This window comes from Arvicola amphibius, chromosome 2, assembly GCF_903992535.2.
Source record: "Arvicola amphibius chromosome 2, mArvAmp1.2, whole genome shotgun sequence".
In the NCBI taxonomy this organism is placed as follows: Eukaryota; Metazoa; Chordata; class Mammalia; order Rodentia; family Cricetidae; genus Arvicola; species Arvicola amphibius.
The window spans coordinates 59,433,154-59,455,331 of record NC_052048.2 but is presented as its reverse complement, the minus strand read 5'-3'; the positions used below and the strand labels follow the sequence as shown (position 1 = coordinate 59,455,331).

The following is a 22,178-nucleotide window of genomic DNA, read 5'->3' as shown; positions in this document are numbered from 1 at the left end:
TCAAGTTCCCTCTCTTAAAAGCAAATAGGAGGCTGTGGGAGAGATTTAAACTTCCATCTTTCTGATTTGCTGGCAACAAAACCATCTAACTCTGTACTGTCTGGCATATGTTTTTCAGTTAAGAACAAGTTTAATTATTCCTATAATTTTATTTTAGGAAATCAAATAGTGATAAAAGGAGACACAAGTGACTGACTGCTCTTGGGTTGTCCCTACCCAGACAGGAAGCCGGAATGCTGGTCCAGCTCAGGTACCTGGTACCTACAGCATGGATGTTCAGCCAGGCTGTATGCTCTGCTTACATACCAACTGCATAAGCACAGTCACCGCACTCTGCTCCCTACACCACACAAACTGGCCTGAGGCTACCACTTTGTTGACCAACCCAGAGTAACCAGGAACCTGTAACATGCCAATCCTGAGGTAGGGCTGTGGAGGGGAGACAGTCCCTAGAAGTCGTAGGAAATTTAGACAGAAGAGCTTGGCAGTGTGCTGTGATGGGGAACTTTGGGGGAGAGTAGTGGGCTAATGTCATCCCGGGAAGGGCTTTTGAGGGAAGTTCTGCAGCACATCCTGTGACTTCCTGAATCCTGGGTTTTGTTTGGTTTGTGTAAGTTCTACTGAATAGGCCCTGGATTCTAGGCCTCCAACTGCTGTCAGAAAAGAACCCTCAGATTGCCTTTTCCTGCAGCCCCAGAGTCATGACAGCAACCCCAAGATGCCCCAGTACTACCAATGTGGATGGCGGGACCCTGTGGGGAGGCTGACCAGCAGCTGGTTTCTGTCCACTGTGCTGGTTTATGTTAAAATTATGTTAATTTTCATCGTATTGTGTTACTCCATCCATCTTTGTGAACGGGTCGTCTTGTAAAATTCTTTTAATTATGTTATTTTTTCTTGCCTATCTTCATCATCTACAATTATTTATAATATCATTGTCCTTGTTTCAAATGCTGGGAATAAACATTGTTGTAACAGTTCTTCGATGGGGTTCATATAATTTTTACAATTGCTTTGAAATGCCTCAATGGCCAAAGCTGGAGGAGGCTATTCATTTAGGGGGAGAAGACACCCCAAAGTGCTCCCTGAAATGGATGCCAGGTTGTCCTCATCCGGGGCAGTCTTAGGCTGGGTAGCAGCAGTTTATGGGGGCTGGTTCAGGTTTCAGAGTTGCTGTCCCCATAGACGTCAGGGCAAGATCCAGAAAGGGCACCGTGGGGGTAAGACGCCAGGAGAAAGACGGATGGCTTGTTTTCATTTTTATAGGATTTTCTGAAACCTCAACTTTCACCCCTCACCCCTGTTCAGCTCTCTTCTCCCAGAGAGCTGTTTTCCTGTCTCCCTGTGGGAGTTGGCAGCTAGCTGTGGGGCAGAGCCCAGTGGAATGAATGCTGTTCAGCAGAGTTGCCTCATCCTGGGTATTATGGGTGAGACCTAGCTGTCTCTCCCCAGGTTGGCTGGGGCCCCTTGTAAGGATGTCTGGGGACAGCCAGCACATTGGATGAACTGGCACCTGGGTCTCACCCCCATTTGGTTTTATGTTCTCACCAGAAGCTTTCAGATCTCCATAGGTATTTACTTTGCCCCGTACCATAAGCATCCCATCATCCTATGATACTGACTTCCTCTGCCAAGTATGCTCAGAGGACAGCCCCCAGAAACATACTCTGGCCAGGGCAGCAAGGGATGTAATGTGCAATAGCCCAGCAGGGTGCCTGAGGGCCAGAGGCTACCTAGATTAGGACAGGATGATACCTTCTTGAGGCTCTGAAAAGCCTTTCTGCCAGTGCCCCAAGCCACAACTGCTTCCAAGGGTGTCACAGCTCAAGGACATGTGGATCAATATTACTGCCACCAGAGTCCCTGGTTCTGGGTTCAGGGCATAGTACAAGGCCTTTAGATCAAAGATGCAGAGGCTGAGGAGGACCAAGGGCCACCTGGCAGCAGCACCCAATCCTGCATGGGATACTGGGGTGATGTGCTTATGCTACGTGGTCTATGGTTAGAATCAGTAGACCAGCTCCAGGGGCAAATTCAGAAGTGGGGACTGTGTAGTTGGCTTGATCCTGCCTGGGAGATACAGCCTATGCCTGGGAGATACAGCCTATGTAGTGTGTGTGTGTGTGTGTGTAGGGGATGGGGGGGGGGTAAGAGTGACTTTAGTAGTCACCAAAGAAAAGCCCTGAGTAGAGAGGATGGATTGCACAGGGCACCTGGGAAAGCTGAAATCCAAATCCATCTACCTGGCTGCCGGGAGTGTGAGGTGAGGTGACTCAATGTCTCTGGGGATCACTCTGCCAGGAGCTTGCAGGGAACTTCTAAATAACTGGTCTTTTCGTTGTGGAAAATGAGAACAAGCCTAAGAAAACACTGTTCCTATTACAGTAAACTTATGAAGACGCTCCAGCAATGCTGTTCATACCTCATGTGCTGGAAACACTCAACATTTATGGAGCCTGGGATTCCCGGATCCAGCCTCAGTTTAGGTGGCTGGCTACTGTTGGACTTCACCAAGGACGGCTGCATTGAAAATTCACAGCACCCAATACTGTGCCAAGAGAAGCTTAGGAGCTCAGTAGCTTAGGTGTGGGCTAGAGCTGAAACCATGCGGACAGCTTCTTCTGAAAGGTGAGAAGATAAATGAAGGAAATGGGTGATAACACCAAGCGAGGAGAAGAACAGAGCCTCATCCTACTGCCCTGAGCTGGCTCACAACTGAGACAGAATAAGCTACCACTTTTAGGTTACCGGTATAAAAATGGTTTTGTTTCCTGTTTTCCCATTTGGAGATAGACACAGATCAAGCCCTGACGCTCTGTGAGAAGTCATGTCCCCTGCTGAGGTGGGAAAAGGCCAGTCAGAAGTCTCTTACCCAGGACAGAGGCTGGTTAGCTCACTAGTGGGGGCCCTAGGTGTGGAACAGCCAATACACCCTGAGTTCTCACAGAAACTCTTGTGTTTCCCAGTCGCCAGACTCCAGGCCTAGGATGGCCTCTGGTAAATTCTGCTGGGCCAGACAAAGATACTGGGGCTGCTGGGAATGAGTGATATCACACCTCCCATGGTGATTCCCACACCAGCCACTAGGATTTGGAAGAAGTCATCCTGACAAGTGAAGGGACTGGTCTTCCAATCCCACTGTGTAAGCTGACGACATGGCACTGACTTTGGGATAGTACTGCCTATGGACGCTACAGTTCGAATAGCCCACAAGCAAGGTGGGGCAGGGGATGTCCTGCTCCTGACAGTGTACCCTCCTTACCACACTTGTGGTAGGGAAAAGGACCAGGAGGAGGGCTGGTGAGAGAGCCAAGCTGGTAAAGCACTTGTTGCACGCACAAGCATGAGAACCTGAGTTCAATCTCCAGAACATAAGTAAAAAACCCAGTGCAGTGGTATGTGTGGGCACACCCAGTACTGGAAAGGTGAAACAGCTTGGAGCATGCTAGTCTTTTGAGTTCCAGGTGAGAGACCCTGTCGTAGAAACAAAAACAAAAAAATCCCCAAAACCAACCAACCAACCAACCAACCAACCAACCAACCAACCCTAAAATCAAAATCAAAGTAGACAGTTCTTGAGGAATAATAATTGAGGTTGATTTCTGGCCCCTGGGTACTCTCTCTCTCTCTCTCTCTCTCTCTCTCTCTCTCTCATACCCCTACGCGCGCGTGCATGCGCACACGCGCGCGCACACACACGCACACACTCACAGGCAGAAGGAAATATAAACAAAGCCCTCATGGCTGAGATGAGGAGACTATAGGCAACTTTACGTTTGCCCAGTTTTTCAGGCTACCATAATCTGTGAGTCCTGTGAAATCTGGCTTAAGACCAGGACACTGGCATTCTTCTGGCTCCCTGCACAGATCGACATAGAGAGAAGGGACTGAGTGGGTGGATCCTGAATGGAGGGCCTGGGGTTGGAGCTGCAGCCTCTGCTGCAGGCAGTTGTGCCATGCAGGGAAGAGCTCTTTGCCAGTCACATAGCCATCTATCCTCTGAGCCCTAAATGAACACCAATGCACAACATAGCCCCTCATCCCAGACCTACTGGGGTCAGGGGACCTGATTCATTGCTGGGCAGTGGTAGTTCAGCCACACACCCCAGCTGCTTGGTTCCCAGACTAGGCCTCATGTGCCGCTGCAGCTCCAGTTCTCAGCATCCAGATGAGCTCTGCTGGGCCCAGACACGCTAGACCTAACAAAGTCCCTCCCTTTCTCAGTCATGCAAAGAGGTAAGCCACTTGACCTGGCAAGTTCACCATGTCACCTGTAGACTCTGAGAGTTGTGGGTAGAATGCTCACTCAGCCTAGGGACTGCTGAGGATGTGACCGTTTCACCTCTTGGCCTTCTCAGGTACCCCAGCAGGAAGGAGCCCAAGAAATGACAAAGATGACATTTATAGGTGCAGTAGCTACTGCCAACATGTCGTATGTTGACTGTTTGGCACTGTCCTGTAGACACCATGTTGAGAACTCTGCTTTAGCAGGGAGGGCCCAGTACCTGTCTAACTTCCAAGATGGGAACACTGTCTTATCGCCAGATCTGAAGTGCATGACAGCTTCTCTGAGAGCCCACCCCAGAGGAAGGGCTGCTACAAGACGGAAAACTGATTTCTGTAACATGTCTCCGGTAGAGGCTTGTGTCCAGCACCAGCAATGGTCGATTCAGGGCATACTATTCTGTCCCTCCCTTTGCATTCCTGGCGTGTGACTGGCAGAGGTCGTCTTTGGCTAGCAACACCCCTGGCCAATAACTGAACCACTGAAGCTCTCTGTGAATGAGTCAAGTATCTGTGTTAATGTTGCTGAGTACATAGCTCTGCACAGGGAAACCCATTTTTGAATGTGCCCTGAGACATCAGGTGGAAGGCTGTGTGCCCCAGTACTGTGCAGACTGTGGCAGAGTACTGGCCCCCAGGGAGAAGAGACTGGGGGTACTGGAAAGTACACTCAGTGCACGGGGCATCCCCATGACAAAAGGACCCAGACCCAAAGTCAAGATTGCCAGCTTTTGGTAAGACCAGATGACAAGTACAAGTTACTTCTTTTCACCATCCAAGGACAAGCCTCTAGTCTAGGACAGAGAGTGAGCAGTAGGGAGCATACTGGGGCTTCTTCCACTGTTTGTCTTCCAGTAAGACCTTGCTGGGGGACAGAAGTAACATTACTTAAAAGCTGTTCCCAAACTAGCATTTTGAACACACCAAAGTAAACGGCTACAACACAGAAAGCATTTAGAACAATGTCCCACACTGCACAATGTTCAATGACTATTACGCTCTGTTATTATTCAACATTCTCAAATTATGGTGCACTCTGCCCAGTCTCTGTGACTTAGCACTCTCTGTTCCTTCTATCCTGGATGGTGATTTTCTTCCTTCTGTTGCCTGGGGAACTTCCTCATCACCTCCCATTCTCCTCTGGAATGGGAGGGTCATGCTTTCTATCCCATAAACCCTCAGAAGCTAGCCCTGAAGTCTTCTATACCAGACTGCTTCTGGGAAGGAACTAAAACCAGTGTCCTGGGTACAGGGGTCCCCAAGACACAGGCCATAGCTGGAACACAGAGGGGAGTATGCAGAAAGTTTTGAGGAAGCAGCAGTTCCTCCCTCTTTGTTTATCTCCATAAGCACATGGAGGGTAGGACATGTCCAGCCAGGCTCTCCCTTGTGTGGCTGGCTGGCTCAGGCCTTGGCCTTGACTTCCAAAGGCAGGCATCAGATGCCCTCTCTACACATTCCTGTGGCCCCCTGATGAGCTGTGATCCACCAGTGACCATGGACCTGGCTTTGGCACATAGGTGAGACTGGATCCCAGGCTCCGACTTTACCTGTTTAACCATCCCCTTCAACACTGCTCATCATGGGCACTGATGCCATGACAGGATGTATTGTCTGCTGCATGCCAGTGGGCACAGTCTTGGGAGCCATGTTACCTTTTCAGGAAACCTTCCAAACCTCAGATTCAGTCAGGGGCCTTGCTGTGAGATGTTACAACACCACATACTTTCCTGCTCAGCATTAACACGGCTAGTGGCAGTGCAAACACGAGGACACTACACATGGTCTGTCTTCACACCTGCTGCAGGCTAGTCTCTCTTTGGTTTACCAGTGTCCTTTCTCTTTGTGTCTTTGCATAGCCATTTCTCTGTATCTGTCATAATCTTGTGTAGACACCAGTTTATTAGAACTTATCATTAACAATCTCATTGTAAGTAATACCACTTTTGGGTCTATATCCAAAGGATGCTCAATTACACTCACACAAACAAACAGATCCCCAGGTCCCTCAGCCTTTAAAGAGATCAAGTTACAATGAGATTGTTTTTTAAAATTTTTTTTATTGATATTTATTGAGCTTTACATTTTTCTCTGCTCCCCTCCCTGCCTTTCTCCTCCCCCGCTTCAGCCCTCCCCCAAGGTTCCCATGCTCCCAATTTACTCAGGAGATCTTGTCTTTTTCTACTTTCTACTTCCCATGTAGATTAGATCTATGTAAGGCTCTCTTAGTGTCCTCATTGTTGTCTAAGTTCTCTGGGATTGTGGTTTGTAGGCTGGATTTCTTTGCTTTATGTTTAAAAACCACCTATGAGTAAGTACATGTGATAATTGTCTTTCTGTGTCTGGGTTACCTCACTCAAAATAATGTTTTCTAGCTCTATCCATTTTCCTGCAAAATTCAAGATGTCGTAATTTTTTTCTGCTATGTAGTACTCCATTGTGTAAATGTACCACATTTTCCTTATCCATTCTTTGGTCAAGGAGCATTTAGGTTGTTTCTAGGTTCTGGCTATGACAAGCAAAGCTGCTATGAACATAGTTGAGCACATGTCCTTGTGGCACAATTGAGCATCCTTTGGATATAGACCCAAAAGTGGTATTACTTACAATGAGATTGTTAATGATAAGTTCTAATAAACTGGTGTCTACACAAGATTAAGACAGATACAGAGAAATGGCTATGCAAAGACACAAAGAGAAAGGACACTGGTAAACCAAAGAGAGACTAGCCTTGCCCACTCTCTGATCTTGGATTCCCAGCTCCAGACTTCCAGGGCTATGAACTGTTCAACCGGTGATGTTGTGGAACTGTTGGGGTGCCTGATGAGAAGTTTACCATCTGCTGCAAGCTCCCTGAACACAGTCACCCCAGCTGTGCTCACTTTGGTAGTCCCAGGGCCTGGCACAGGGATGACACAGTGGGGACTTAAAAAGCACTGCAGAGTAGATAGCGAATCGGCACCGTGTTTCAGCTGAGTGGTGTGCCCAGCTGGTATGCAGCTGGCTGTACAAGAGAGCGGTCCTTCTCTCTGCTGTGGGCATGCCTACCTGTTGCTTCCTAGCCCCATAAAGAGGGGAGGGAAGGAGGGGAAGGAGGGAGGGGGAGGGAGGGAGGAGATTGCTGCCTTCCTTTGTGAGAGGGGAATGTTATCTCCTAGCCTTAGCTGAGGTGTGGCCAATGAGTCCTATTTCCTGGCCTAAATCAGGGCTGATTTAGCCAAAAAAATTACAGAGAGCTATATGAATTCTGTGTGCTATCAGAGATGGGTCCCTGTAAATACTTCAACTTTGTTCAGCTGAAAATTGTCATAATACAAAGTATGTGGGGGTAAAAGTCTGAGGATCATAATGTATTACTTACTACAAACAGACCCCTCAGTGCCTCGGGTGCCATAAGGAACTATGCATAAGCCCTGCCTGTAACCTGTGTACTACCTGTTCAACCTCTCAGTATACTCCGGGCTATGACCTCCAGCCCATTTATACTTAGTACATCACCTCAGACGTGCAGCCCTCACACACCCAGTAATGACCCCCCCACACCCTCACACCTCTCCCACTCAGGACCCTCAGACCTGCAGCTCTCAAACACCCCTACCTTACACTTGCATCCATACCAGTGTATCCCCACTTTGGATGGCCACACCTTGCATATCCCAGCTCAGGCCTGTGCATTTGTCTTACACTGTCTATGTATATTTAAAAGCTCACAACAACCTCCATCCCTCTAGTACCAAGCACTGGCCTGATATACATTTGGCTTCAATAAAATGCAGTTTGTATAAATACACACATGACCTAAGGGATGACTACATGAAAGAAACAGAGGTTCCACTTCTAGAAGCAGGTGTATACCCTGACCCAGCTATGCATATGGCCCTAGGCCTATGGTCTCTACAATTTGCTTGAACCTACTGGGGACCATGGTGCTGTGCCAGCTCTGCCAGGCTCTCCCTTCCCTCCTCCTTGGAGTTTTCTGTAAGATCAATACCTACTTCACAAGGAAGCTGAGGTATGTCCAAAACAGTAAACAGTGGGATAATATTCAACCATGCCTGACCATGCCCCATCCAGACCCTCTCAGACTCATGCTGGCTTCTTAGCTAGAAGCTAAGACTTGCGAGCAATGCTGTCCTGACTGTGTGCAGGCCAGCTACCTCTCCCACACTCTGCACAAATGCAATTGCACTCACCAGGAATGTGGATCTTGAACTTGCCACTCTGGCCGAAGGCACTGTCGATGACGCCCTGCTCCCCTGTGGACAGCTGCACCTTAAGCCCCACAAAGAGCTGGATGTTGGTCTCCTTTTTGAACAGGGAGCGTCCAATCACACTGTAGTCATCCATTACCTGTGCCCATATAGGAGAGGAGGCATTAGTAGTGCATGCGGAGAACTGGCTCTGGGGTGGTAAAGTGCTGTGCCCACCTGTTTACTCTGTTTACATCATTATGTATGAGGTGGGCACAGCCTGGCTGTATTTGTACCTAGCCTGTCAGAATCTTGTCAATTAGAGCTTCATCACAGCTGAAAGTGAGACTCCTCCTTTACCTGGCTGGTTTTGACCTCTCCAACCCACTCTGCAAATGCAGTCTCAGCCTCTAAGTCAGACCCTACTATAAGAAGTGTTCCTCATTCTGGCAACTGCTATAGAAAATGTATTCACAGACCTCTCAGTCATGCATGCTGCTTCTGGGAAAATGTCCTTTGGATATGCCTATCCAGGTGGGAAATGACAGCATACAGGCTACTCATTGCTAGTGTCCAGTAACACAGGCCTTGGATCAATCCAAGTCCCAGCCTACATGCAGAAAAATGGTGCATGGCTCCCTCTGGCCACACTGACCACAAAGAGGAAAAGGTATGAAGGACACAGGGCCCTGAGTTGGCATCAGCAAAGCTGTGTGCAGTAGGGGATACATGGACTCAGAAGCTGCTGCCTCAGGGGCAGGCCATGGAGTGCCTGAATTTTCCACTATATATCTTTCCTATATTCTGATCTTTGAAATGAATGAATTACCTGCTCAAAATTAAAATTAAAAATTAGGCCGGGCGGTGGTGGCGCACGCCTTTAATCCCAGCACTCGGGAGGCAGAGGCAGGCGGATCTCTGTGAGTTCGAGACCAGCCTGGTCTACAAGAGCTAGTTCCAGGACAGGCTCCAAAGCTACAGAGAAACCCTGTCTCGAAAAAACCAAAAAAAAAAAAAAAAAAAATAGGCTAGGTGGTGGTGCTACATGCCTTTAATCTCACCATGGGAGGCAGAGGCAGGCAGATACCTGTGAATTTGAGGCCAGTATGGTCTACAGAGCAAGTTCTAGGACAGTCAGGGCTACACGGGGAAACCTTGTCTTGAATATGCACCCCCCAAAATCAAACCAAAACGAAAACAAAGAAACAAAAAATTAAAATGAATTTGTCTTCCACTCTAAGCAGGCACACCTTATTCTTTCTTGATAGCCGCAAGTAGAATACAGTCTCTTCCAGTCACTTCGAGTGGCTGGTTCCTTCTGAGGTATATGCCCTGGGCCATTGGACTGTCTCCTGCTAAGATGCAGAAACATCTCACTGCTACTAAAGATGCCTGGATCTGGCCAAGCACCCTAGATGGATTGTTTTGAAAAGTAGAAACTGTCTCATTTACCCTAAAAACCTTTGGAAAAGCATATCCTATTCTCCTTGATTCATAGCAGTAGATAAAAGGGACCGCATTCCTTCTCTTCTGGTGATTGATGAATTGGATACAAACAATGATAAGAATTACAGTCTCCACTTGTGCAGCCCTCTGTAACTCACAAGCCTCTTTCCCACACAGCAATTCCTCCTTTCCCTCCGAGATAGCTCCAGCAACCTCCCCCAGGGCAGCCCCTGCTCTTAAGGGTGGGTCTACCTACTTGGCCCTCTGAGCCAGCAGAGCCTTCTGCTCATTGGTATCCAGGAAGTTCCACTGATCAGGCTTTAGGAAAGCTGCGCCTAGCCAGGTGGTGGTGGCACACACCTTTAATCCCAGCACTTGTGAGGCAGAGGCAGGTGGATCTCTGAATTCGAGGCCAGCCTGGTCTACAAAAAGAGATCCAGGACAGTCAGAACTGTTATACAGAGACTTCATACTACCTAAGGAGTCAGACTGGAGGAACAGCACACAGGGATCTGGCCCAGGCCTGCCAGGCCCTTTGCAAAGTCTATGCTGAAACGCAGACCAGCAGCCGGCATGATATAGCTCCCTTCTATACTGACCAGGATGCTGACGCTCACTGGAACGTATACACCTGAGACTCGGACTCCCTCCAACATCACTTTGTCCAAGAAATAAGAAAGGTAGTCCTTGGACCAAGAGGTCATAGCTTACTTTGAAAGCATCTTTTAAAAAGCATCAACAGTAGGGCATGGTGGCATGTGCCTGTGATTCCAGATCTCAGAAAGGCTGAGACAGAAGGATAATCATGTGTTCAAGGAGAATGTGGGGTACTTAGAAAGTTCAAGGTCAGCCCAGGCTATATACTACTAGTCAGACCCTGTCTTTAAAAAATTAAAAGTTTGGCTAGGCAGTGGTGTTACACGTTTTTAATCCCAGCACTCAGGAGGCTAAGACAGGTGAATCTCTGTGAGTTCAAGGCCAGTCTGGTCCACAGAGCAAGTTCCAGGACAGCCAGAGCTACATAGTGAGACCCTGATTCAAGAAACAAACAAACAACAAACAACCCACCCCCAAAAAGTTCATTACTGACACCAAACCAATAACAAATTCATCCCATAAGCACCTGTATTATTCCCAAGTACCTATACTGCAACATCAAGGTGCATGGCCAGTCAGAATATTCCTAGATGGGATAATCTCAGACCTCGGTGATCTAATGCCTCCCCAAGCCCTTCTGCCATGCCTCTATCACCCTCTTCTTCTGTTCACTGGGGGATTCCTCCATATCAGCCCAGGTTCCACTCTGCATCCTGTTTCAGGTACCTTTTCTACTCCTAGGGGGAAGGTAGAACTCCTGGTTCTGAGCTTGGCTACCCTGTCTTAAAACCTGATAGCTTGTCCATTTAAACCTGCAAAAGATTAAAAGTCCTTCAAGGAAAGGGGTTCCTTTTTATATTCCACACCTCACAGAGCTCAGCACACGTGTTTAGAGGTGATGGGGGGCACAAGCATCCACACATGGAACTGAGGGGGAAAGAGGGCTGGGAAGCTGGGTGGCTCTTTGCTTCTCAGGGACAAAACCTTATCATTCATGTGATACATTCAGGGGAGACAGGACTCGTCTACAAGAGGGCCTACTGCCAACACTGGAAAAATGGTCCTCTTTGTCCCCTGCCCCCAGACAGTTTTTTTTGTAGCTCTAGCTCTCTTGAAACTCACTCTGTGGATCATACTGGCCTTGAGCTCAGGAGATTCCCCTGCCTCTGCTTCCCAAGTGCTGGGATTAAAGGGATGCACCTCTCCCTCCTCTGGCTATTTTTTTTTAATAATATAAATCCTCTTCAGAAGACAGTAGGGCTGATTCCAGCCCAGATCCTGCCTACTCAACTCTGTAGCTTGGTGGCCAGGGCTAGCTGTTCAGTGAGCTTGCAGGCCTGGCTTCCTGTACATAGAGCTGGGTGGCATGCTATCTATTAGCAAAGACCTTTAGAAGGCTCCTTATGGACCCTTCTCTCCCATTTTTTGGCTATAAAATGTTATACGCCAAATGCCACAAAAAACAGTGGAGTTTCCCTCTTTCCATAAACCAGGTCCTTGCCAAGGGGCCGAGTAATTATGTTAATATCAGAAGAATGTCAAAAAGCTTCAGAGTTTTCATGCCAGAGAAGTCCCTGAAGTTAGCTTTAGTGCTACTTAACCAAGGCAGAGGGTGATGGTCTAGGGCTGCACATTCGCTAAGCTCTCGACCAGCTAACCAGTGATTGGTGGGCCGTCAGTCGTGTAGGGCTGGTGCTGGAGCGTGTGAAGCCCTTTTCACGGACCTACATTATCACAGTATTTTTGTTAGTTTTTCAGACAGGGTCTCTCTCTGTAGCCCTGGCTGTCCTGGAGCTCACTACAGAGCAGGCTGGCCTTAAATTCAGATTCTCCTTTGCTTCCTGAGTGCTAGTATTAAAGACATGTGACACCATGCCCAGGACCACAGTGTTGTTTTAAGAATCCAGGTAAAGGTGTGGGACTAGTGGGCCCTTTGTGGCTTCACCAGAGGCTCCAGGGGCTCCATCTTGCTCGCTGGCCTCAGTTCTGCTATGGCAAGAGTGGCAGCTAAAAGGATTTTAAATCCAAAAGAAGTGTGTCTGTCATTCCTGGTTTCTTGTTTTATGGCCTGGTCAGGAGACATACTAGGACCAAGTAGGTTCATTGTGTCCTCCATTAACCTCTGAGTCTTCATTCCCAAGTGTAGGTTAAGCCCAGGAAGGGTGGAGATTGAGTTCAACCCCCAGGTTCCTGTGCATTCCCTGGACACTGGTAGCCATGCCTGCTTATAGCTCTTACTATCACTTAACATAACTGAGTGGTCATAAAAGACAGAGTGATCTTTGCATTGTGTCAGCCTGACACAGGAGACTGAGGGTGACCTAGGGTGGCACTATGGGTGTGGTCACTCCTGAGGACGGTGCTGGAGAGCAGAGGAAGACATCAAGTCCATTTCACCAGACTGTCAGGTGGGTGCCTCTCATGCTGCTCAGAGCTCAAGCGGGGGTTGTTCTGTCTACTCTTCACAAGACCCAAGGGGCAGGGGAGATGTCACTGCTGTGAATGAGTCCAGCATGGCTTTTCTCTGATGTCTTGGGCCTATGTTAACTGTCTGACTCAGTGGTGCTGGAAGCCTAGCTCAGGGGAAACCCTGCCAGTAGAGGAGATGGTCCCTATCTATTGTCAGAGACTCTCCTTTCCACAAGCGGTCTAGAGGGAGGAGGCAGGGATGGAAGGTGGAACTGGCAACGTAATGGGATCTAGAGACTAGCACCCTTTCAGGCTGCCCTGTCTGGCTGCCCATGGTATGGCACTCAACCCAGAACACATCAAAGAAACCCAGTGGCTCAATTCACAGACTCTTGTAGTGAGAGCAGACACCAGTACACCACAAGGAAAGCACTGCCAGAGCAGTTGGAGGGCTTGAATTCTGAATCAATCACCAATGTCAAACTGAAGGCAATGCCTGTGGGGTTTGCTGGTAGCCTTGTTCCTGGGGACAATGCTGAACACAGGCCAGCAGTCACAATAGCTCAAGTGGGGACTTTCACTGCTTGCATGAGTAATTTGCTTCATCTACCCGCAAGTGGTTGCTGGAGGGATCAAGCTCCCTCAGCAGTTACAGCTGTGTATCCACGTCCAGGCTCTTGCTGCCATGCCAGGAGAGTCCCCATTGTCCCCAGCTTTTGAGCAGGGACTTGGCTGCTGGTGCACATAATTATGTCATTACATGTGTCTCTCTTCCAGGGCTTGGTTCCCAGGATGAAGCTTGGGAATTGCCCAAGTTCTGAAGCTTCAACTAGTTCACCGTGCAGGAAGGGAAGTCACTATGAAGAGAGTTGAGCCAGGCTCCCCACTAGAGTGAGGGGCCCCCTGTCTCCAGAAGAGAAATGGCTCTAGTTGCTTGAGTTCTGGCCCTGTCTCTTATGGTATCATGGCCTGAGGCAGGGGACTTCTCTGAACCTCAGTATTTTCATAACATATGTTGTTAGGATACTGATACTGGCCAGAACACCAGACTTGACAGCAGAATGACCATTAGAACAGACTTTGCATTAGTGAATGTCACATTGAAGTGGGGGATGGAGGGACATGTGTGGCAGGTGATCTAACATACCTAGAAACCATAGATGCAGTTATCAGAACTTCTGGACAGGAAGGAGGGCAGAATCACATTCAGCATTCATAGTCAGCAGGGTACCCCAGTCTCTACCTCTCCCTTCCATTTTGGACAGTATCCTGGGAGAAGACAGGGACCAGCAGTCTCAGAAGCAAGGGGCTCCTTGCTATTCAGGTGTCACCTCTTCCAGTCCACCTGAAGTCACTGACACCGACAAGCATAATGGTGTGCTCTTTGCATGTCCTCTTCTCCTCCACCCCCCCCCCCCCAGCAGCATGGCCTGGTGGAAAGGCAGAGACCCTAGAGTAACCCATGGGATGGGGCTGGTTCTTGCCTCACCAGGATAGCACCCAGGCAAGCCAATTCACCCTGCTGTGCCTCAGGCTCTGCTTCTGTAAAACCAGACACAGTTCTCTGCTTCTCAAAGCTGCTGCAGGGATGAGACAGGTTTCTGGCACCAAAGTCTGTGAGCAGGGAACAACATGATTATAAGCCCTGTGTCAACCCCGGGATAAGTTAGCCTGTAATGGTCTCACCTCATCAAATATGCTCCAGAGGCCCAGAACCTGAGACCTGGGGTGCCCAGGATGGTAGCAGTACAGCTTTGCTCACCACAGGCTCTCAGGCTTGTAAGGTTGCTTTCCTCAGGCCAGGCCTCCTTCCTCCCTGAACATTCCTTACCTTTTGTATATGTGCAGCCATCACTTGAGTCTCTCTTGGATAAAACGTATGTTGGAGTTAAAAGGTTCTACATGATGACTCCCTGCCAGCTGCCCTCCATGAGGAAAAGGAGATGAGTATTTTAGAACACTATGTGCCAGCCACTTGGCCTTCTCAACTTCCCATGCTAGTTGGGGCCCCAATTCAGTTCTAGTTTCCAGACTAGCTTTCTATGGTTTCCAGCCACCTAACCCTGCCATCTGCTTCTGAACATGAATGCAATATGCCAAAGTGCTGAGAAGTAGAGCTGGGCTCCAGTGATCAGACTCTGACCCTGGAAGGCAGGCAGAGGTTGGGGCTACGGTCAGGTTAGAGCACCCGGTTGCAGTGGACCTTCTTAACCTCGGCCTCTTAGGACCCATCTGTCCAAGGGTCCACGGCCTCCACCCTGTTGGCTGGGAGCCTGTCGACAAGAGCAGCATGACAGACTGAAAGAACAGGAAGCAACTTCCTCCAGGGGTTCGGGTGCCGCAGATGACCTGCACAGAACCTCCAGGCCCGGGCTGTCCCTGCTCAGGAAGGAACAGGTGGTAGGATCCCTTGTTAAGCCTTGGGCAGACTTAACAAACCATCAGTAGTGGAGCTATGCGAGCCAGGAGCCTGAGGCAGTGCTGGTCAGACTTCAAAGCTGGCCAGTGCTCTTGGTGGCGTCTGTACGTTTACACTTGGTTGGGTCCATGCCTCAGGCTCCTCAAGTCCAGCCTGAGGCCTTTCTGATTGGCGCCATGGGGCCAGACCTGCAGTAGCCAGTAGGCCTGGTTTGACCCCCTCCCACCACAGTGGGGGCAGCTTCTTGCCACTACTCAGCCTGGACCCAGGGATGTGTGCCATGAGCAATGCTCATGTGAGCTACGGTCACGATGCACAGGGCTCAACAAGGGCCGCCTTCTGGCTGGCAAAGTACCAGCACTTTCCATGTTTGTTTCCTGTTCTTTATCCACTTGCCACACCCTGGGGCCCACTTTAGTGCTGTGCACAGTTCTCTGGCTCTTGTATGGGTTCTAGATTTAAAGAGAACATGTATTAAGAGCTGGCAGAACCTTTCTCCTGTGTACCATTGGTTGTGTGGGGCTATGTGAGCTGCCAGGTGTTAAGAACCACAGTGAGGCAAGAGGATGGTGCTGGAAGTTAGAGGGCTGGTGTCCTGAGTATACCAACAGTCAGGATGCACCGGGCACGTGGGTAGGTGCTTCTGGGCATCAAATCTCACCTGTCTCACTTCTTTCTTGATGCCAAGGAAGGCAGAACTGCTAGGGAGGAGAAATGTGGACCCATGAAGCAGGTTCTGTCAGACCTGGGAGTTCTTGGGATCCCGATAAACTGGGTCAGGAAGCCTTGAGTCATAGGCTGTGGCAAGGCAGGCAAGGCAGGCAAGACAACGGCTGAGGCCTCCTCCACAGGACAGCTTCTGTAGGTCTGGCTCTGAGGTGATTCCAGCCCTGGGAACCAAAGCTGCTCTGTTCCCAAGCCCACCCAGCTCTGACTCTTCACTGGATGCTGGCTGGGTGGTCTGGCTGAGGGCTTCCCCAGTGGCTCAGGGTCAGACTCAGACACTGGTTGGCCTCTTTGTGTCACAGAAGCAGCTCCTAGAACCTTCCATGTTCTTCCATGTCTGGCCAGTAGCTCTTTAGCTGCTCAAGACAGAGCTCAAAGGTCCTACTCTTCTGTGCTTGCTCCACCATAAGTGGAGTTCCGCTCCCCCTCTCCTGACTCTCAGTTTTCCACCCCATCCATGGGCTTTTGTCCCTGCTGGCCCAGGAAGATCTACTTTTCTGGCCTCTGGCTATGTGTCTAAATCTGTATACACTAGCAGCCTGTTGAGGACAAGCCCAACAGTTCTGCTTAGCTGTGACATACCCTTAGCAACTCATAATTTCTGCCAGATCTTTACAAATCTACACTATTATGTACATAACATTTTTATTTACATATGCCCTAAGGGGGCCAAACATTTCATCTGAAAATCCACACCCCATCTCCCTGGATTCCTGCTGGGTTTTACTTTTAATGTATCTAGTCCAGGTCTGTAACTGTGCCTGTTACTTTGCTTCATATCTGTACCTGGCCCTCCTCTGTTAAAGGTGATTGTCCACTCATGCGGTCTTTCTGCTTAGTCTCCTGGCATTCTTTATTTTTACCTTTGCTTCTTAGACACAGCATGCCAGAAGAGTTTGTGTTTTAACCCTATATATTAGTTTGTCTTTATAGTTGGCATTTATTTGGTATGGTAAGTACTTCTTAATTCTGTCTTCTGTATCTTTGTTATCATTTTTAGCATTATTCTTGTTTTTCTTATTTTGTTGGTTTATCAAGTTCATTTTGGTTTTTCTTCCGTTCCATTCATTCTTTCTCTGTGCTCAAAATCTGATTCATATTTTGTATTTTCCTCTCAAACAGTACACCTTTAAGTGAATCTCCAGAGAGCTTCTGGCCCTTCAGATTTCCCTTTCTCCTCCTCCTGAGTGACACTACAGATGCCCTTACTCTGTGAACCTCTACACCATGGCCCGATTCCTGGGGCTGTGGAGCAAGCAAAGCTGGTCAGCTGTAGCTGTGACCAGGATTCCCTCACAGCAAGATCATGCCTTGGCAAGAACTGTTTACCACGTAGACAAGGAACAGCAAACTGACCAGAGGGTCAGACTTTGCCTAGACCTGCTCTTAGATGGCTTGTGAGTTAAGAATAGCTTTTTGCCTAATGAGCTGAAAAACATTTTTTTTTTTAAAAATTTCATGACACATGAAAACTAAGTGAAAGTTAAATTTTAGTGTGCACTAATGAAAAGTTTTATTTGAACACACTCATATTTAGGTGCAGCTCCCTGCTGTTTCTGGACCTTACGAGCAGGGAAGCAATTGAGGCGGAGACTGAACAAGGCATTAGGGGACTGCAACTGCAGGAACATTAATGGCCGACAGCCCCCCCCCCCCCATCTAGAGATTTGCTTGTTTTTATTTTCTTGAGACAGGTTTGCAAAGTTTCTCAACCTTTTACTTTCTATCCTGTACTCTTTGGAAGGAACTCATATAATCTCTGCTTTAGTGGAGAATGATACTTTATTTCACCTTTGCAAACTTTTCTATGTAGTTCAGGCTTCCCTGGAACTCCCTATGTAGACTAGGTTGTCCTTGGACTCACAGAGATTCTCCTGCCTCTGCCTTTGGAGTGCTAGTGATTTCTAGTAGTGTAGACCCCTCATATGGAAACAAATGAAAGGGTGCACTGTGGGGGCTCAACGGGGTGTGGTGTATCATCTTATTGAGCCCCATTGGCAAAGCCCTGTGCTTGCAATTATTTATGTTAACTCAACATACCCTAACATTACAATATTCTTAACTCACATAAAAGCAATGATTAGAAAAATGAGAAAATTTAAAATAGTATATTCCATCACTGTAGATACAAAATAATTAAAAATGGGAATGAAGCTGGTATCAAAGTATCTGGGTGGCTCATTAGTTAGCCAAGCAAAGAGAGCCATTTACTAATGGTTAAGTTAAGTTAAATTGTGTTTGACTGCACCTGGTGAAAAAAAAAAGTATCCAGAAAAAATAAGCTTACTCAGGATGACTACATTTGGAGTAAGAACTGTTGCTCAGGCTGGACCTAGGTTCCACTTACTCTGAAGAACACCCATGCATTCAGGCACATCTATAGGCAGTAGAGCAAGCACAGAAGAGATTGTGTGCCCCCAAAGTTAGCGTCTCCTGGGTGCCAAGCACTGGCTGCAGGACCTTGATTGACATTATGTTTGACTCAGCCTCTACTGTGAGGGTGATCTAGACGTCCTTCTTGTGTATCCAAGGGCTGACATAACATAGGAAGTCCACAAAGCTGACTACGAAAGAGGACACCTTTACAAGCAGCAGGAACAGAAGGCCCAGATGCCTTCATCCATGCTCAGATGGTAAGTATTCACTCACACCTAGCTATGAAGGTGGGGTCTTTCTTCACTAGCAACTTACTACATCTCAGGTACCTAAGCTGACTGAGTGTTCATAGGACACAAAGTCTGTCCAGTGCTGCAGAGCATAGGATAGAGATCTGCCTAGGATATCAGATTTAACCTTTGTAAGATGACCTGACCACCCAGAAACTTCTTTGGCAGAGGCACACCTAGGAATGTCTGTAGTCAGCTAGCACAGCCAAGGATGAGAGTTCAGGATATTTTTTTGCCTTGCAAAGACTACCCATGTGTACAAGCTCCACTCTCTTGAGTCAGCATGTCTATCACTGCCCTGTTGCTGTAGACACAAGACTCTAGTTTCTTCAGCTGTTCAACATGGACTCCCTCTTTCCAGAGACCTTTCAGGCCTTCATTCTTGGACTGGGGGTACATGATTGATCCCCTGATGTGTACACATACACACACTTTTTCCCTATCCCTCTGGGTTCAGTTCTGTTAGAATATCATAGCTGCCCCTCCGAACAACCTTGCTGAGCACTGGGAACTATGCTATTCCGGCTTTATCTTAAACCAGTTCTCATATGTGAGGGTGCATGCTTCATGCCTATGAGGTCAGGACTGTCTACATTCAGATGGATGTGCCTACTGAGACCAAATAGTCATCCCTGGTGGCTGGAGAATCCTGTGGCTCTCAGAACTGCCTACGTGGGATCTGATCCTGTGACTGCAAGTCTATGGTCTGATGCCTCCCTGGACTAAGTATGAAAAGGCTGGTGGCCCTGGGCTGCCCTAGACTAGTGACAGGACACAGATCAGCATGTCTCCAGACCCTTTCTGTTGTTCTTGGGAGGCCGGGGTCACTTCAACAATGTGTTTCCTTGCTCCTCACTAGTTCTTCCCGTTCTCTAAGGGAAGTGACAGGCCCGAGGGAGAACAATTAGATCTGGAGCCATACCAAGAAGACATTATTCTCTGATAGATACTTTACTACAGAATAATTACACCCCATAATGCTACTAATAAATCAAGCTGGATGAACAGCTCCGTGCACTTTATCACCACATCTGCAGAAGCATCTCTGCTGTGCTGAGGTGGATGGAACTCACCCAGGCCAAGGTCCTTAGCTGTGGGACTGATCGAGCAGAAGAGGCAGGGAAGGCAGAGAGCGCTAGCGAATACCCGCGGATTAGGAAAAGAGTCTCAGAAGTGTGTGTCTGTATCCCACAGGTGTGTACTACACAAGGGTCAGGCTTTGTACTAGCCGCTGCACCAAGATGGAGAGGAGGGGCTGCCTTTGTGCTGATCTGGTGGGAGCCTAGCTACACCCTGGGACCACACACAGCTACCAAGCCCTGTGGTATAGCCAGAGGGCCAGGTAGACATGACAGTGAGGCCAGGACCCCTAGGAGCTCTTCATTCTAGGTCTGGATTCCCTAGAACTTCAGGAAAGGTTCCACATTGTACAGACTCCAATGACACGCCTGCATCCCAGAGCTTTGTCTAGTCACAGTGACCCCAAGGCGATCAGGAAGCCAGTGGCTTTTCTGGTCTTTTCTCCTCTTGATCCTTAAATCTATGAAACCACTAGCCCTTTCCTACCCTGTAGGTGAAGTAGACCTGGACTGTGCTTAGGTACTCCTACCAGTCATGAGAATCTGGGCTGGGCCTGGCAGGAGCCAGTTGCATGGACCCCAGGGTCCAGCAAAGGCAGGAGGCCTTAGGGAGAGGCCAGTCTGCTAACCTGGAGGCTCTGGCTATAGTCCAGCTCTGTGAGGGCATGATGGAAAGCACTTAGGTTGCCCTGTACTCTGGCCTAAACTATCTAGTTTAAAACCTGAGGACTTTTGACTCTGGTCCCCGCCCACACTTAGTCCTAGTACTGAGCAAGGAGAGGAAGGAACCCCAGGGCTGAGCTTACCCGCTCCACAAGACCATGTTTGTGTTTCAGCTTGTATACCCTCAGTGCTGGCAGGAAGCTCTCTGTATAGTTCTTATCTTCCAGTCCTTGTAGCAAGACACCATGGAAGGCCAGCCGGCATGTGTTGGTATGAATGTCAGCATCCAACCTGGAGCCAATCACCAAGCATAGTCGGGGGCAGGTAACTGGCTTCTCAAACTCCACCAGGGCCCATTGTTGCTTGGGGCACTGGCCCCCTGGGGTGTGGCCTGCTTTCACGTCCACCTCATCACCACCTTCTGTGGCTGTGGGCATGGAGTCTTTGCATAGGTACTGCTCTTGGAAGAGGTATTCTCGGGAGAGGTCGAAGAAATCAAGTCTGGGCTCCAGGTCAAAGCTGTCGGGAGCAGGGCTAAAGAAGAGCATGCGGCCCATGACTGTCTCATGGCCCACTGTGATGTGGAACTTGGCTTTAGTCTGCAGGGGCCCCCGAAAGTAAGGGATTTTTTCCACAGAGATGAGGGCTGCGTGAATGGTGTGCAGAGACTCAGGTGCACACACCAGCCCACGTTCCAGCAGCTTGGGGTCAAACTGGGTGACACAGATGCCCAGTCGATCTCCTTGCATGGCAGAGGTGACGGGTGTGTGGAACATCTGCATGGACTTCACTTTCTTCACCACCTGATCAGGAGCAAGAGGGAGAACATGTAAAATCACAAGCCCTGAAGCTGGGGCTGGGGTGATTCTGCCTACCCATCCCTAGTCCTGGTGGAGGTCTAGGCAAACAGTAGAAGGGAGGCCAGGGTTTAGTCAGACCTCTTTGGGCAAAGAAAGCAGCACCCCCAAGAGTTAAGGCCTGGTGGCAGCATGCATCTTAAATCCTAGCACTCGGGAGGCAGAGGTAGGTGGATCTCTGTGAGTTCGAAGCCAGCCTGATCTACAGAGTGAGTTCCAGGAAGAAAAAAAAAGAGAGAGTGAGCCAAGGCCCAGGCTAGGCCACTCTGCAAATCTTATCCCTGTGCCAGCACAAGAACAGTGGTCACTCCAGTTCCCTCTGTTCCCTGGAAGCTGCTTCATCCAGGCTCTACACCCTCGGGCTTCCTCCTTTTCATCAGCCATTCCAGAGCATTTTAGTCCTCTGCATAGCCCTTGACACCTAGTTCCTCAGCCTACCAGTGTGCCATTTGCTTTGAAAACTCAGGTCAGATGACAGGCTATGAAGTCTATGACTGAGGGCAGGACTTGTCCCTAATTCCTGAGTAGCCCACTCTTCTGCCTTTCCTCATCCATGAAACCCCCACTGTCTAGCTTGTGTCTGCCTGCCAAGGCTGGGGGCTCTCTGAGAAGGGTCTTCCTCTGCTTATTTGACATGTTCCCTGTGCCTAACATGTGCCAGGCTCTATTCCAGGGGAAGGACCAGAATCAGCTCTGTTTCAGACAGCTTAATATCTAAAAACAAGAAAAATTATCTACATAGGCCATGCAGATATACTGTTATTTTGTATAGCATAAGTTAATTCATGAAAACGTGTTTTGATATTTACTAAACGACAATTCTACAATGTAGGTGCATGAGC

General features: G+C 48.7%; 1 protein-coding gene across 1 annotated transcript in view; it reads right to left on the bottom strand.

Moving 5' to 3' along the window:
• Nucleotides 1-22,178, bottom strand: part of Eefsec (eukaryotic elongation factor, selenocysteine-tRNA specific) — a 210,933-nt gene that overhangs the window by 17,155 nt on the left and 171,600 nt on the right. Inside the window, exons 6-7 of the mRNA XM_038320802.2 lie at nucleotides 20,623-21,282; nucleotides 8,478-8,634 (exon numbers count right to left, since the gene is read on the bottom strand). Of these exons, the coding sequence (XP_038176730.2) occupies nucleotides 8,478-8,634; nucleotides 20,623-21,282 (817 nt within the window). The remainder of the gene's footprint in view (nucleotides 1-8,477; nucleotides 8,635-20,622; nucleotides 21,283-22,178) is intronic.